The sequence below is a fragment of the Canis aureus genome, chromosome 24 (genome assembly GCF_053574225.1).
Source record: "Canis aureus isolate CA01 chromosome 24, VMU_Caureus_v.1.0, whole genome shotgun sequence".
Classification (NCBI taxonomy): Eukaryota; Metazoa; Chordata; class Mammalia; order Carnivora; family Canidae; genus Canis; species Canis aureus.
The window spans coordinates 24632324-24649916 of record NC_135634.1 but is presented as its reverse complement, the minus strand read 5'-3'; the positions used below and the strand labels follow the sequence as shown (position 1 = coordinate 24649916).

The window sequence follows — 17593 nt, the reverse complement described above, 5'->3', positions numbered from 1 at the left end:
AGTCAGTGGGAATCCTTCAGCATAAGGAGAGGATGACTAATTCGGTACTAAAAAGAGAGGCTTCTCTGACGGGCAGTTTCCTCTCTCTTCTTCCCGAAGGCTGTGTGAGCTGTTTGTAAGCAGTTACCTGCTCTTAGCTTTTTGGTATAATTTAACTATATCTCTATTCTCTTTTTTGGCAGGATATTTTAGATATTCACGGCAGTGTTTCTGATAACATTTAATGTGGCCTTTAGATATAGGACAAAGAACAACTCCCAAAATTATTTACCTACATATATTACTAAAAAAATGCATATAAGCCTCATTTTAAAAACAGCTTTATTGAGGAAGGGTTGATATACAATAAACTGCTGATGGTTAAAGTGTTCAATTTGGCACATTTTGATATATGTATACTTTGGTAAAACCACCATCATAATCAAGATAATGCACATATCCATCACCTCCAAAATGTTTCCATATGCCTCTTTGAAATCAAATCCCTCTCTCCATTTCCTTTCTTAGGCACCTCTATTATCATTCTCAAGCAACTACTGATTTTCTTTCAAAAATTTATTAAGAACTAATCTTTTTTAGAGTAGTTCTAGGGTCACAGCATAATTAAGGGGTAGGCACAGAGATTTCCCATTTCCTCCCTGCCCCTACAAATGCATAGCTTCTATCCCATTATCAGCATCTCCCACCCAGGTGGTTCATTTGTTACAATTGATGAACCTACACTGACATGCCATTACCCAAAGTACATAGTCTACACTAGGGCTCACTCTTGGTGTTGTACACTCATCTACTTCTTGTCACCATAATTTAGTTTGTATTTTCTAGAATTTTATATTTACTTATTTGTATTTTCTAGAATTTTAAATAAATAGAATCATAAAGTATGTGTTTTTTGTCTGGCTTTTAATTTTATTTATTTATTTATATTTTTAAAAAGATTTTATTTATTTATTAATGAGAGACATACAGAGAGAGAGAGAGGTAGAGACACAGGCAGAGGGAGAAGCAGGCTCCATGTAGGGAGCCTGACGTGGGACTCAATCCCAGGTCTACAGCATCAGGCCCTGGGCTGAAGGTGGCACTAAACCACTGAGCCATCCCAGCCACCCTTTGTCTGGCTTTTTTAAACTAAGCATATTATTAAGTTCATCCATGTAGTTGCATGCATTTTTAAAATTATATTGCAATACGAAGATATTCATTTTTCCATTTACCTACTGATGGGCATTTGGGTTTTTCCAGTTTTGGGTTATTACAAATAAAGCTGCTATGAATTGTGTTTGTATGGACATTTGCTTTAATTTCTACTGGGTAAATATTTTGAAGGAATGTCTAGGTCATATGCTAAGTAGTCTTACTTTTAATGAATCTGCTAAACTATTTTCCAAAGTGGTTATTCCGTTTTACATTCCCATTAGCATTGTATGAGCATTCCAGTTAAATCATAACTTCAACACTCAATATGGTCAGTCTTTTTATTTTTGCCATTATAAAAATGTGGTTTTAATTTACATTTCCTTAATGCCTAATAATGTGAAGCATCTTTTCATGCACTTATTTACCATCTGTATATCTTTTTTGCCCATTTAAAAAATTGGGTTGTTAATTATCTTATTATTAAATTCTGAGAATTCTTTATATATTCTGGATACCAATCTTTTGTTAGAAATGTGATAAAAAATTTATTTAAGCTAAAAAAAAATTACCCATTCCTTTCACTTCTCATCCCTTACCTCTGGCAATCATCTATCTGTTCTCTGTATCTATGAGCTTTTTTTTTTTTAATTCCACATATAAAAGAGATCACATGGATACATCTTTATCTGACTTATTTCACTTAGCATAATGCCCTTGAGGTCCATGTATGCTGTTGCAAATGGCAAGACTTCATTCTTTTTTTTTTACAGCTGAATGATATTTCATTGTATGTTTATACCACAATTTCTTTATCCATTCGTCCATCAATGGATACTTAAACTACTTCCATATCTTGCTATTATAACTAATGCTGAAATCAAAATAGGCTATATATATCTTTTTAATGTAATACTTTCATTTTCTTCTCTCCGCAGAAACTTTGCAGACCAGAAGAAGGCAGTGTGATATATTTAAAGTGCTGAAAGAAAAAAAGCTTCCAGCCAAGAATACTTTACTCAGCAAAAGTATTCTGAATTGAAGGAGAGATAAGGAGTTATAGACAAGTAAAAGCAAAAGAAGTTTATCTCCACTAAAATGGCCTTAAAGAAATCTTAAAGAGACTTCTTTATGCTGAAAAGAAAGGGCAATCTTTAGTGACAAGAACACATTTGAAAGAATAAATGTCACTAGTAAGGTAAATATATAGTAAAAGTAGTGGCTTACTCACTTATAAAGCTAGAGAATTACTCACCTATAAAGGTTAAAAAACAAAAGTGGTAAAGATAACTATGATTATAATAATTAGTTAAGGGATACACAAGATAAAAAAGATGTAAAATGTGACACTAAAAACATAAAGTATGGTGGGGGAGAATAAAAATGTGAGCTTTAGAATGGGATCAAACTTAAGTGTTATCAACTTAAAATAGACTGTTATAAGTTGTTGAATGTAAGCCTCATGGTAACCACAAAACAAAACCTATAGTAAGTATACAAAAGGTAAAAAGAAAGGAATACAATCATACTACCAAAGAAAGTAATAAAACCACAAAGGAAGACATCAGGAAAAGAAGAAAGGAACACAGAGGAAATAAAAAACAGCCAAAAAACAATTAACAAAATGGTAGTAAGTATGTATCTATCAATAACTACTTTAAATGTAAATGGACTAAATTCTTCAGTCAAAAAACAGAGTGGAGGAATGGAGGAAAAAAAACTAGACCCATCTATATGCTGCCTACAAGATACTGACTTTAGGCATAGGACATATACAGACTGAAAGTGAAGGGATTAAAAAGGTATCCCATGGAAATGAAAACCAAAAGGAAGCTGGAATAGCTATACTTACATCAGACAAAAGATATTTTGTCCTATTATAATAACTGTAATAAGAGACAAAGAAGGGGTTATATAATGATTAAGGGGTCAGTCCAATAAGAGACCATAACATTTATAAATATTTATGCATCCAATACAAGATATTTATATATCAAAATATATAAAGTAAATATTAATAGACCTAAAGGGAGAAATAGATAGCAATGTAATAATAGTAGGTGACTTTAATCCTCCACTTATATTAACAGATGGATAACTCAGATGGAAAATTAAGAAGGAAATATCAGCCTTAAATGACATCTTAGATAGATTTACTAGAAATTTACAGAATATTTCATACAAAAGTAGCAAAATACACATTTTCTAGTGTACATGGGACATCTTCTCAGATCATATGTTAAGCCACAAAACAAGTCTTAATAAATTTAGAAGATTGAAATCATATCAAGCACATTCTCTGACCACAGTTGTATTATAAAACTAAAAATTAATTATATAAAGACAACTGGAAAATTTGCAAGTATTTGTAGATTAAACAACATGTTACCGAACAAGTGGATCAAAGAAGTCAAAAGAGAAATGAAAAAAATCTTGAGACAAAGTCAGAAATGTAACATACCAAAATTTATGGAATGCAGCAAAATCAGTTCTAAAAGGTAAGTTAATAGCAATAAATGCCTTCCTCAAGAAACAAGAAAAGTCTCAAATAAACAAACAACCTCACTCTACACCCCAATGAACTAGAAAAAGAAGAACAAACAAAGTCCAAAATTAGCAGAAGAAAGCAAATAGTAAAATCTTGAGCAAAATAAATGAAATAGAAACTAAAAAGGTAGCAGAAAGATAATGAAACTAAGAGCTGTTTCTCTGAAAAGATAAATGAAATTGACAAACCTTTATCTAGACACACCAAAAGAAAAAAGAGGACTCAAATAAATAAAATCAGAAATAAAGAGTAGTTACAACTAATACTACATAAATACAAGTGATTGTAAGAGACTATTATGAGAAATTATATGCCAACAAACTGGACAATCTAGAAGGAATGGATAGGTAGATACAACCTACCCAGATTGAATCATGATGAAATAGAAAATCTCCCTGCATGGAGCCTGCTTCTCCCACTGCTTGTGTCTCTGCATCTCTCTCTGTGTGTCTTTCATGAATAAAAAAAAAAAAACCCTCCCAAAAAAGTATAGGATCAGACAGCTTCATTGGTAAATTCTAATCAAAGAAGAATTAATACCAATCCTCAAACACTTCCAAAAAATAGAAGAGAAAGAAACTCTTCCAAACTCATTTTACAAGGCCAGTATAAGCCTGGTGTCAAAACCAGACAAGGATGCTACAAGGATGCCAATATTTCTCATGAATAAAGATGCAAAAATCCTCAACAAAATAAGCAAACCAAATTCAGCAATACATTCAAACAATCATATGCCATGATTAAGTGGAATTTATTCCAGGGATGCAAGGATGGTTCAACAGCCACAAATTGGTCAATGTGATATACCACATTAACAAAATGAAAGCTAAGATCATATAATTATATGATCATCTGAATAGATGCAGAAAAGGCATTTGAGAAAATGCAATATTCATGATAAAAACTCTCAACAAAATAGGTATAGAAGAAATGTACCTCAACATAATAAAGGCCATATATAACAAATCCATAGCTAACATCATAGTCAGTGGTAAAAAACTGAAAGATTTTCTTCTAAGATCAGAAACAAGACAAGGATGCCCACTCTCACCACTTTTAGGTGACACAGTATCAGAAATACTAGCCAGAACAATTAGGCAAGAAAAATAAATCAAATTGGAAAGGAAGAAGTAAAATTGTTGCTATTTGCAGATGACATGATATTATATATAGACAACTATAAAGACTTCATCAAAAAAGTATTATAAACAATAAATGAATTCAGTGAGGCTTCAGGTTACAAAATCAATACACAAAAATCTGTTTCATTCCTATAACAGCAATCTGTCAGAAAGAAGAATTAAGAAAACAGTCCTATTTACAACTGAATCAAAAAGGATAAAATACTTAGGAATAAATTTAACTAAGGAGTTGAAAAATCTGTATGTTGACAACCACAAGACATTAATAAAAAAATTGAAGAAGACAAATAAATGGAAAAATATACTAGTACTCATGGATTGGAAGAATTAATATTGTTAAAATGTCTGTATTATCCAAAGCAATACGTAGATTCAATGCAATCCCTGTAAAAATTCCCATAGCATTTTTCATAGAAATAGAACAAACAATTCTAAAGTTTTATGGAATCACAAAACACCTTGAATAGCCAAAGCAATCTTGAGAAAGACAAGTAATGTTGAGGGTATGCTCCCTGATTTCAAACTATATTACAAGGAAATGTGATTTGTAAATATTTTCTCCCAGTCTATATCTTGTCATTTTATTCTTTTAACAGTACCTTTTGAAGAGCAGGCGATCCTAATTTCAATGGAGTCTGATTTATCAAACTTTTCTTTTAGGTATAAGTGGCCATAGTGTCATATCTGCTCAACCTCACATTTTTTCCTCTTTTTTTTCTAGAAGTGTTTGACTATATGCAAGGATCTATTTCAATTTTACTTTTTTCTTTCATTAATCATTTTGTTGTCAATACCACTGTCATGACTACTGTAGCTTTTTAATGTCTTGAAAGTGGGTAATGTAAGTCCTCCAACTTTGTTCTTTATCAAAGATGTGTTGGCTATCTTAGGTCCTTTGCATTTCTAGATAAATTTTAGAATCAACTTGTCTACTTTTTTTATTGTGGTAAAATATACATAACATAAAATTTGCCTTTTGACCACTTTTAAATGTGTAGTTTGGTGGCATTAAAAACACTCACATGCTCCCAACACCACAGTTCAGATTTCAGTTGCCATGGTATGTTAACTGTGAGTAATTGTATAAGAAACACATGCTGCTGTTAGCTCTTCACACCACAAATCACTATGTAAGTAATAAATGCATATTATGATCAATGACCCAATTACATCACTTCTTTCAAAATCTGTTGTGATTGATCATTGTACATCTGCTATTCAGTTCACACACAGCTAATAAAGCACATTGTTGTGCTTCATCCTTGTTTCCTATAGATAAATATGACATTTTATAAAAATGGATAATCAAAACGAGAGACTTGGCCAATAAAGATAAAAGAACAGCAAAGAAGCAAAAAGCGGTAATGCTGAAAACAGAATTCAAATAGAATTTCTAGGAGAAATGACTGGCCATGGAAGTGTTAACATTGCTGCCTTTGAGAGACTCTAGATATGTAGCTAGGGAATTTAGCAAGAATGTATTTGTTGTCATAAGTGAGAAAAATACTTGTGATGAAAAGGCTAGAGTAGTCCCAGAGAAAGTGATCCCATCTTCACATCACAGGAACTATGGTAGATATTTCACAGCATTGAAAGCATAAAGGATAAGATATTGGAAGGTGACTCAAATTTAAAAAAGGAATATTATAATTTGCCAAGGCATGGAAAAAATGCCCCCTCTGTAGCATAAGTTATGGGAAATATAGTTTGAGTGAATGTTTTAGCTACTTCTGATGAATATTTTTACAAACAAATGAAATGCCTTGATATTCCCCTCCAAAGCCAAAAAACATCTACATGGTTATGCAACCATCACCACCATCCATTTCCATGACTTTTGTCATCTTCCTAAAATGAAACTCTAAACCCATTACACATAACTTCCCATTTCCTCTTTCCTCAATCTCTAGCAACCACCATTCCATTTTCTGTTTCATACGAATTTGACTGTGTAAGATCTTTCATATAAAAGGAATCATGCAGTATTTGTTGTTTTGTGACTGGCATATTTCACTTAACATATGTCTTTAAGATTCATCCATTCTGTAATACATGTCAGAATTTTCTTCCTTTTTATGGCTGAATAATAATTCTATATACATATATACATATATGTGTATATATATATCACATTTTGCTGGTCCATTTACTGTTAAACAAATATTAGGTTGCTTCTATGTTTTGTCTATTACTATGAACTTGTGTATACAAATATCTGTTTGATTCCTTGCTTTCAATTCTTTTGTGTATGTACACATAAGTGGAATCAATGGATCATATGGTAATTATGTTTTTAATTTTTTGAGGAACTTCCTTACTGTTTTCCACTATCGCTGCAACATTTAATATTTCTCCCATGTAAAAGCATTTTAATTTCTATATATCCTTTTTTTAAAATTTTTATTTATTTATGATAGTCACACACACACACAGAGAGAGAGAGAGAGAGAGAGAGAGAAAGGCAGAGACACAGGCAGAGGGAGAAGCAGGCTCCATGCACCGGGAGCCCGATGTGGGATTCAATCCTGGGTCTCCAGGATTGGGCCCTGGGCCAAAGGCAGGCGCCAAACCACTGCGCCACCCAGGGATCCCCAATTTCTATATATCCTTTCCAACCTTCACTGTTTTCTGTTTTTCCAATAATAGTCATCTTAATGGGTGTGAAATGGTACCTCATCGTGGGTTTGTTTTGTATTTTCCCTAATGATTAGTGATGTTGCACATCTTTCATATGCTTATTAGCCATTTGTATATCTTCTTTGGAAACAGGTCTATTCAAGCTCTTTGCCTATTCTTAAATCAGGTTGCTTCCTTGTTTGTTATTGTTGAATCGTAGACGTTCTTTAAATATTCTGGATATTAACCCTTTATCTCATATATGGTTTGCAAATATTTTCTGCCATTCAGTGAGTTGCCTTTTCACTCTGTTGATACTTGTTGATAGTATCCTTGAGGCATGACCTTGCCTAATGTTTAAGCTTCACATGGGCTACCTGAGATAATCCTGTCCCTTAAAGATAACATTGGAGTGATTGTTGCTGCTGCAGAACTGCTCAACAGAAAGAGCTGGCACTGTGAGAACCAAAGTGTTGGCTTCTCTAGAGACAGCACCATAAGCTAGGAGTTCATGCTCTTCTTCTGAATTGTGGAGGTGGTGTGGCTTCTCCAGTGGTTTCCCAGGCAAGAAATAGGCAAGTGGGAACACAAAGAAGAGCAAGTCATGGATGAGGCAGAGTGGAAATGTAAGCACGTGGGAGGAAGCCTTTGTGGAGGCCTAGACACATCAGGGGGATAATCTGAATTCATTTCTGGCAGTTGAGCCAATGGTGTCTCATGCTATTACATCTTGAGTATAAAAGGCAGTATGATCTTATTTGTAGATAACTATTAATACAATTGCTATTTTAAACTTTAATTATTTTCATTACTTTTATCCTTTATTTATTTTTGAGAAAGAGAGAGAGAGAGGGACTGAGCAGATAGAAGGGCAGAGAGAGAGAGAGAAAGAGAGAGACTCTCAAGCAGACTCCACACTGAGCACAAGTGTGATGCCAGGCTAGATCCAAGGACCCTGAGATCATGACCTGAGCAGAAATCAAGAGCCTGATGCTCAACTGACTGAGCCACCCAGGTGCCTCATAGTTGCTATTTTTTAAAAAATAAATCACCATGGTCACTTCTAATCATTGACCAAAGAGAGTATCAAGTGCTTTGTTCTGTCATAGTGAACATCCACCACAAGCAAACTGTGGTTAAACTAAATGCTGCTACAGTATTTATTCCATTAGTTATTAGTAGACTCTGTTTTATTTTTCATTCTGCTAAAATAGGCGAAAAAATCTATATGCTTTTAATAGCTCATGTAGGGTCCTTAGGTTGGAAATAAGATCTGTTCAAAATTTAGGTAATCTGTGAAATTTTATTTTTATAAGTTGCTTTCAGAATTAGAACACTAAAAGCATCCAGGCACCACAGAGCTGCCAGTTGGTTTTGTCCATTTCTTAGTCTATAGAATATCAAATGCAACTGTTTTCTTCACTTCAAATGTAACATCAAAGGAGATATATTTGAGCTGGAATTGAAGTTGAGAATGTAATTCTTTTTTTTCTTTTGTATTAAGGTAAAATTGACATATAACATATTAGTCTCAGGTGTACAACATAATGATTTGATATTTGTATACACTGGAAAGTGATCACCATAATAAGTCTAGTTATCACCATTCACCGTACAAAGTTATAGCTTTTTTCTTGTGCTGAGAACTTTTAAGATTTACTCTGTTGGCAACTTTCAAGTATGCATTATGATAATACTGACTATGGCCACCATGTTGTACATTACACCTCTGGAAATGGAAGTCTCGCTATGAACTAAATAAACTATTAGAAACAAAGGTCATCAGAATGGAAATGAAATAGTGCAAACCTTAAGCACAATGTCACTGTGCATTTACATTTCTTATGGTAAGGAGCTAATTGTACATAGTGAGTGCCTCCCATTCAGGTGCTCCTGTGGCTTCATCATCCCACTGGGGTCCCGAAAGGTGGAGTTATAAAGCAGCCAAACAGGTTGTCTCTTGCAAGAGTTACATTTTTGGTTATTGAGATTATGGCATGCTAAAATATTTAAATTTGCTTAAATTTCAGTAGCTTAATTTTGTAGCAGCAGGGACCTATTTTATCTAAGCAAGCTTTCTTCTTTCTGAGGCTCCAGTGTAGTTGTGAATGCAGGAAAATGTTCAGTTCTAATGGGATAGTGACAAAAATGCAATTATAATTCCCCCTAGCCCACAAATGGGCTCACCATGTTCTTTCTCAAGTGCTTTGAGAAAAGAAAGCTGTATAAATGTTATCTAAAAACATAAAGTGCCAAGGTGCTGTAGGTAGGGGGAGGAGTAGCCAAAAGCAGACTGGAAAATGTACCATAGGAAAGAGAAAATAATTCTCATTTTAATTTTGTTAAGAAAAACAAAGTAAGAGTATGACTAATCATGACAGCTAATTGTCATGTAGATACCTAGGATCCCCATTTAAATATTATATTTATTCTCTAAAATCTTCCCATAGGGGATCCCTGGGTGGCGCAGCGGTTTGGCGCCTGCCTTTGGCCCAGGGCGCGATCCTGGAGACCCGGGATCGAGTCCCACGTCGGGCTCCCGGTGCATGGAGCCTGCTTCTCCCTCTGCCTGTGTCTGCCTCTCTCTCTCTCTCTCTGTGACTATCATAAATAAATAAAAAAAAAAAAAAAAAAAAGAAAGCGGGTGGGGAGGGGAGGAAAATGAGCCACAGAAGAAAGAAGTAGAAACTAATCAGTGCCAATTTGTTAAAAGATTAAAAAAAAAAGAAAAAAAAAAAGAAAAAAAAAAAGAAAAAAAAAATAAAATCTTCCCATAGGCTTGAGGCACCTGAGTAGCTCTGTTGGTTAAGCATTCAACTCTTACTTTTGGTTCAGGTCATGATATTGGGGTCTTGAGATTCAGCCCCGTGTAGGATTCTGGGCTCAGTGTGGAGTCTATTTGATATTCTTTTTCTCCCTCTCCTTCCTCCCCTCTCCCACCCTCTACTTGTGTCCCCCTATCCTAAAAAACTCTTCCAATAGGCTTAACAAAAAACACTTGTGAAATATTGGTCCTCACTAGATAGCTCAAGAAATGCTGAATTTTGTCCTTATGGCTTAGAGATTGCTTGTCTCAATGCCAAGCCCTGTTTTGCACATTAGAAAGTATTAACTACTTGATTCACAAGTCATAGCTGGGTTACACTTGGGAAAGTACTGAGGAATATTTGAAACAAATTGAGCAGAATGTTTTAACGTTGGGAAGAGGATAGCATCTGACAGGAGTTTGGGGAGAAATAGGTAGAGCAAACAGAAAGAAGATCAAACTGAAATTAATTTTGAGAAGCTTTGTGGAAAATTGCTGGGTTTTAAAATAATGTGGTTGATTTTACCTTACATGTTGTTTTCGTGATTTTTCACTTTCTTTTTAGTGTCTCTATGCTTGGTATGCAAATTCCATGCTTTACTTCTGTATTGTTTAAAAATTTTAAGGACAATATGTATTTCTGTTGTTATTTGTTAAACAAACAGACAAAAAATATGTGGAAACTTAACAAAAAATTCTGATACCAGTAGTTTAGGAGGTGAGAGAACAAGTGAGGGTTAAGCAGTGGGGTGTTTCATGTTTTCCCAACTCCTCTCTCTAGGTCCTTGGCAGACAGAGTAGTTTTACTTTGCCTTGTTCTCTTATGCAAAACAAGCATAAAATGTCCAGTATTCAAAAAAGAGCCATCATTAAAGGGTGAGTAAGAGTATTCTACTAGTATTGTGTACCAGAAGCTTATCTCCAGTGTGGAGGAATGTCCTTGGGTGATGTGACATTCCACTACAAAGGGATGTCCTAGTGCTATTGGCTTAGGACATGCAGCATGTTCTATGCATCTCGATAGTAGGCGATTGATAAATATTTATTGAAAAATTTTTCCAGCCTGAGCCTTTGTTGAGGCTCTAGAGATGACCTTTATCTTCATAATATACAATGGACTCATCATATCTTATTGTCACATAATAAAGCTTATGGTTGTTTTTTTAAGGAGACTCTCATGAAGAATGCTGAAATACTTTTTATGGAAGATGCTTGGACTTCTTAGATCAAAAGCCCCCCCGTAAAGAGAAGATATTATAGTCTAAAATGTAGCCAAGAAGGGAGAGAAGCAAACACATGATTGCAATATGTGAATCATCTTTAGTTGTAGCCCTAAGTATTGGACAGCCTTATTGCTTTTTTTTTTTTGTTATATTGTAGGGGTGAATTAGAGATAGTTATTGTTTTCAGAGGAATTGCTTCTGCACAGAAGTCCTAGACATTTATGTAGGCTGAGTCTTTTGGGAAGAATCCATCATTTCCTGCTTTTTTGGGAGAAAGCCCATGATAGGCCACCTGTGCCCCTGAACTCCATGATAGTTTCAAAAAAGCACCTGAACTGTATAGTTTCAAGAGCAACAGAAAGAAGTGCTGGCTGCTGTTTATGACTAAGGTTGTCATACTACAGCTCTTATTTGCTGGGAAGTTTTATGAGAGTAAACTGATTTACAATCATCAAGGGAGAAAGGTCAATTTGTGGGAGCAGATTTCCCATTCATCACCATACTTTATAGCCTTGGTGATTTTATTTTCCAATATCAAAGTAGTGATTTTGCTCTTGCTAAAGCTTTTCCTCAACTGATATATTTTTCTGACATAAACAAGGGAGGGCTGCATAGTCAGATCTTGTGTTCTTCCATTTCAGCTGCTTCAGACAGGGATATCAGACACCAGGGTGAATGATGAGGGGGCACTCACTAATCGACTTGAGATGGTCTGGCTTTGACATTGAAACACTCCTCCACTCTTCCTCCTCTATAGCTCCCTCCACCCTGACCAATTTCAACAGTCTGAGATGATTTATGGAGTCAACAGAACTGGATGTGACTAGGGATGTGACATCGGAAGAATGACAACTTGGGAAATGGGTTAAGAGGTCACTTCAAAGCCGCCAGAGGCAAAAACCATCCGTCTCCCTCAGACCTCAGGTTTAACCTTGATACCCATGAGGTATAATGACCATAGGGCATCTTCAAAACTCATTGCATCCTGCCAAGAAACCTTAACTAAATGCATAAGGGGAAAAACATTTGTAACTTGGGTGTAGATCACAGTGTGGCCTATAGGATCATTACATATTATCTATTGATATAGAACATATATTGCTATGTATTAAATAATGCTAGATGCGATACATGAGATATACTTCCTCTTCTGTAAAACCATAATCACAGTGATAACGTTATGATATTCACAAATAGTTTATAAATAAGTATATAAGACACAGATCTCATTCCATAGCGAGTTTAGTTATGTTTATTTAACTCTGTGCTCATCCTCATGATATTCAGATTATTACATATAGATTGCTGGACTGTGTGGAGGCTACCTGGCTGTCATAATCAGGGCCATTAGTTATGAGAAGTTAAAGTTTGGGGCACCTGGGTGGCTCAGTCGATTAAGTGGTTGCCTTCAGCTCAGCTCATGATCCCAGGGTCTTGAGATGGAGTTCCCCAGTGTCTGGTTCCCTGATCAGAAAGGAGTCTGCTTCTCCATCTCCCTCTGGTCCCCTCGCTCATGGAGTATGTGCTCTCTCTCCTCTCTCTCTCTCTCTCTCTCTCTCTCTCAAACAAATACATAAACTCTTTAAAAAAAAAAGGAAGTTAAAGTTTATGTTTATCTTGCTCATCATTCATGCTTCCAGGGTCTAGCACAGTACCTGGCATGATAAATACTTTTTTTTTTTCCCTCAGAAATGGACATTTATTGTTATAGAAAATCCAATTTTTGTGGGTTATCAGAATTCTAGATGGGAAGTCTTTGCAAGTCTCCAGATATCTGGCTTTCCCTAAACTCCTGTAAGGCAGTCACTTCTCACCCTTCTTATCTAAAACCAATCCGAGCATTTTGCCCTTTCTCTTTCCTCACGTCCCTATTTTTGTACTGATATGATTTTTTCTTAGAAGCCATGATGAAAACCTCATGGTCATATTTGACCTCTATCCCACTATATACTCTGGCAAATCAATAAAAACCTTTTAGGACATTTTCTTTACAAATACTTCTTTCATTCAAAATCTTATTTTCCTTAGTCTTACTATTTACTTGTTGGTTGACTTGATTCACCCCTTTTAGTTTCATCCTGGCATTTCTTGCTCAAAAACTATGAGTATCTCCCCACAGCCTATAAGAAAAAATACACCCTGGTCTCACATGGGGTCCTTCAGAGTCTCTCTCCAGTGGACCTAAAGGCTCCAAAGGCTCTGCTTGTCCTCAAATACACTAGCATTCACAGAGAAGTCTGTGAAGTGCCAGTATTGCTGCTCTTTCAGCAGAGTGTGTGGTTTAGCTCACAACCCATCAGAATGAAGAGTCTCCTTGGAGTCTTCCACCCATCTGCCACTTGGGGTTGTGTAGAGGCTCTCTGAGCCTTTCGTCGAGGAGCTGCTCACTCTTCTGTGATGAAGACAGTGTCATCTCCAGCAAGGGACAATGGTCACTACAGCCCTGGGGGCTTTCTAGTCTCCCTACAATACTAGGGATTAGCATACCTTTCCTCGGGGACTGGCAGTTTGTTCCTGGTGAAAAGGTGCCACAAAAATGCTCAGTGTACAAACATTGGACCAGGAGCTGATTCAGTGAAATATCTAATTTTATTCATGATGAGTGACTACTCAGATTCCCAGATGAAAGTGGATTCTAAGTCTCTATATTCTGGATATTTGCATTTTATGGGAACTGACATAGGGATGCTGATTTTTATTTTTGCCTAATTAGGGCTTTAATAAAATTCTATCTTGTATTCTGTCATAAAAAAGAAAACAAGTCTAGGATTGCTGCATAAAAAGATATTATTAAATTGAGTATATGGAGCTTTGTGACTCTTATTTTTCTCAGTTCACTGAGGCTGGGTGAAAACTGGCCCGGGAATTGGCTCTGGTCGCTGGTCCTGAGTTTGGGAATCACTATTCTGTTAAATATGTTCATTTTATTGGCTATCCTTGCAGGTCCTCTTTCAGTTCAATAGCTGTGGCACCCTTCCCCCTCCCCCTTCTTCTATCTATACATATCTTTACAATATGTTTGAACAGTTACTTATTGTCCTATATCATCCTCTGATGGTTTCATCTATGGCTATCTTGTCTCTTCCAACCAGACTGTAACGCTAGGTAAACAGAAGGTACTAATTTTTTGAATTTATTTCTATAGTGCACACTGGTATGCTGTTTAAAGGACTGCAGCCTATTCACACACGTGTGTGTGTGTATGTGTGTGTTTGGAAGTCGACTGGAATTCTCAGTTTACATAGGTACCTAAATAAAAGGTGCACATTTTTGAAAAATTAAATGAGCTTTGTAAAATAAGAATACAAACCTTTGGAGTAAAATCTCCATCTTCTACATTTCCTAATGACACTAGGTAGAGATAAACTACCTATTGAACAAACATGGCCCTGCATCTGAAGCACCTTTAAAGTCTCTCATCATTTTTGATGATTTAGTAACCAGTAGAGGGTAGCAGGTAGTTGAGTGTCTCCCACAAAAATCAGAATTGTTTTTCATTTTAATATATTTTTTATTTAAAATATCATAAAACGTTCCTTAGACTGACAGTTGAGTTTCAATATTTATGACTTTCTGATTGCTCTAGCAGTTTAGAAAAAAAAAAACTAAAAATGAACCCTCAAGTAAAATTTAAATGGAAAAGATTAAAATTCAGAATTATGGACTTTTTCTCATTTGAATGAACACTCACTTTTTGATGGGAATTTTATGTGCCAGCCCTAGTTTTCCTATATTTGACAGTCCTTGAAAAAGTACTTAATTTCTTTCTTGGAAATATATAAAGAGTTTTATGTTTTGAAAATATACCCTCTGGACCAGCATAACTTTCCCCTCCAGGTTGTATACTCTAATTTTGACTACAAACCAAGTACACATTCCATCCATCAGGCAAATGGATGATACATATCGGGGCACAAACCAGGCACATTTGAGTGGGTGAAAGGGACAAGTGACATTATTTTTAGAGTAGTTTAACCTGCTATGATTTATGATGTCCACATGGCTGAATTATGATATGTGCTCAAATTGTACCCTTTAGTGAATTCTTGTTTTTCTGAATGAACTTGGAGATTCATAGGTGTTAAGTCTTATGACAAAATTGAATCATATGTCTTTACCCAAGACTCAGTTCTTTAATTGCTTTGGGTTTTGTGATTTTTTTTCAAAGAGCATAATTTTACTATGCTCTCAATGAATACTTTACTCAGCTACTCAATGGAGGATGCTATTAATCTTTGGGTTGGTAATATGACTATTTCCTGTCAAGGTGTATGTGAAGTAACTTCATGACTATTAACTCAAACTGTTATAAAAGAGATTATGGATATGGCTTGAGGAAATGGACAGTGTTGACAATCTCAGAAAGGGAATAAGAAAAATAAGAGTCCTCTTTCTCCAAAAAGATTTACTAGAAATGAAAAATTTTTTATACTTTACTGAAATGTTTAAGTTTTATTAGCAAACCTGTAGCATTTTCTAGTCTTAGTTTTTCCTGATTAATTAATTCTTTTAGCAAGTATTTGTTGCATGCCTACCAAGACTTGTTCTAGGTGTCGGGAGTGTAGTAGCAATAAAACAGAGAAAACACTCTGTGTGATTGATATTCTAATGAAACCCGATGAACTAGTTCATATTTTAAAGGAGCTTGTGAGCTTATTGAGCTTCATATAAAAGACTCAAATGGTTATATATTGCAGCCTTACCAGTAAAAGAGCAAAAATGAATAATTCAGGATTAGATTCCTAGGAGAACACTGTGAGAAGGGATGTGGCAAAACAACCTTTTTAATCTAGATTTTGCATCTCTGTAGTGGTAGGTACATACTGTGGTGAATACAGCTAACCCAGCTCTAAAGAAAGTCACAGGGAAAGCAGAAATTGTTAGGATTATTTCAAGAAGGCATTGTGACTTTCTCCTAAATATATATGAAAACATTCTAAAATGCAGAAGAAAAAGGTATCTTTCATTTAGCCTGTGAAAAAGGTTTTATTTGAAACAGGATCTGAAAAAAAAACCACCTTGTGACTGGTCAGATTTGAGATTTTGAGGATGGGGTAAAATTTTAGGCAGAGCTGGCCCTAGCTGCAAATGAGAAGGCTGAGTTTGGGCAACCACTTCTCCCCATCTTGTATTTACCCCTTTCTCCATTTGACTTGTTAAATATCCTGTTATACTTTATCAAAGGGAGGGGCAGGAGTACTGGACATTCATTCTGAAGACTTGGGCTTAAAGGCCTCTTCTGCCATTTATCATTCATTTGAGCATGAATAACCCACCTTGCCAAGCCCCAGTTTTCATCTACAAAATAAGGATAAGAATATCAATCTCAGAAGGTATGGGTAAAGATTAACTGTAATGTATGTGAAAGTGCTTTGAAATAATTAAAAACAAGAATTAGCATTAGTAGTTAATACTTCCTTAAGGAATGGAAATAAAACTCTGAGGAACACAAACTGTTTATATACTAAAACCTGTCAAATGGCGTGGCAAGTGGTGGAGTTTTTCTTTTGGTTAATTGTTTCTATCAGACTGTGCCTGTAGACTGCAGCACAAATTATACCATGTATGAGGTGGCTTAGTTTGCCTACAGGAAGCCATATCAAGCCCAGCTTATTCTGATCCCATTACTCACTCTTGCCAGGCTGGTACCAGATGGAACTTTATAAGGGACGTACTTCCTGTAGATATGACCAACTCTGGAACACGGGACATCAAACATTTCTCCTCCACACATCCAAACCTAGAGAAAGGAAATTTAAAAGTATAATGAAAGAGAACAGTACACTTTATATAAAAGAGGAATTATTAGTAAGATTCATTAAAAAATCTGAGAATCACTCAAAGTCTCTAAATTAATAATTTCTATTTATCATAAAAGGTTAACTAAGGAAAAAACCCTCACATTTTTCAAAACCTAGATTCAGATTCATAACAGTGTAGAACCAAAGTACTAGTTCAGTAAAATCTAATTTCCATAGACAGCACATTGGCATTTTTTTTTATCCTAGTAGAATTTGTTCACAAATATTGCATTGCACTGACATTTAATGCCTAGACATCTTCTTATTTATATAGCTATTTGTTTTGACAATCTTGTGAAAGCATTTGAAGAAATAGCATTGGA

The 17593-nt window shown here is 35.3% G+C and overlaps 1 protein-coding gene across 1 annotated transcript in view; it reads right to left on the bottom strand.

Annotated features, from left to right (window-relative positions):
- GALNTL6 (polypeptide N-acetylgalactosaminyltransferase like 6) overlaps positions 1–17593 on the bottom strand; it is a 1162298-nt gene that overhangs the window by 73070 nt on the left and 1071635 nt on the right. The window contains exon 9 of the mRNA XM_077868561.1: positions 17102–17209. Within this exon, the coding sequence (XP_077724687.1) occupies positions 17102–17209 (108 nt within the window). The remainder of the gene's footprint in view (positions 1–17101; positions 17210–17593) is intronic.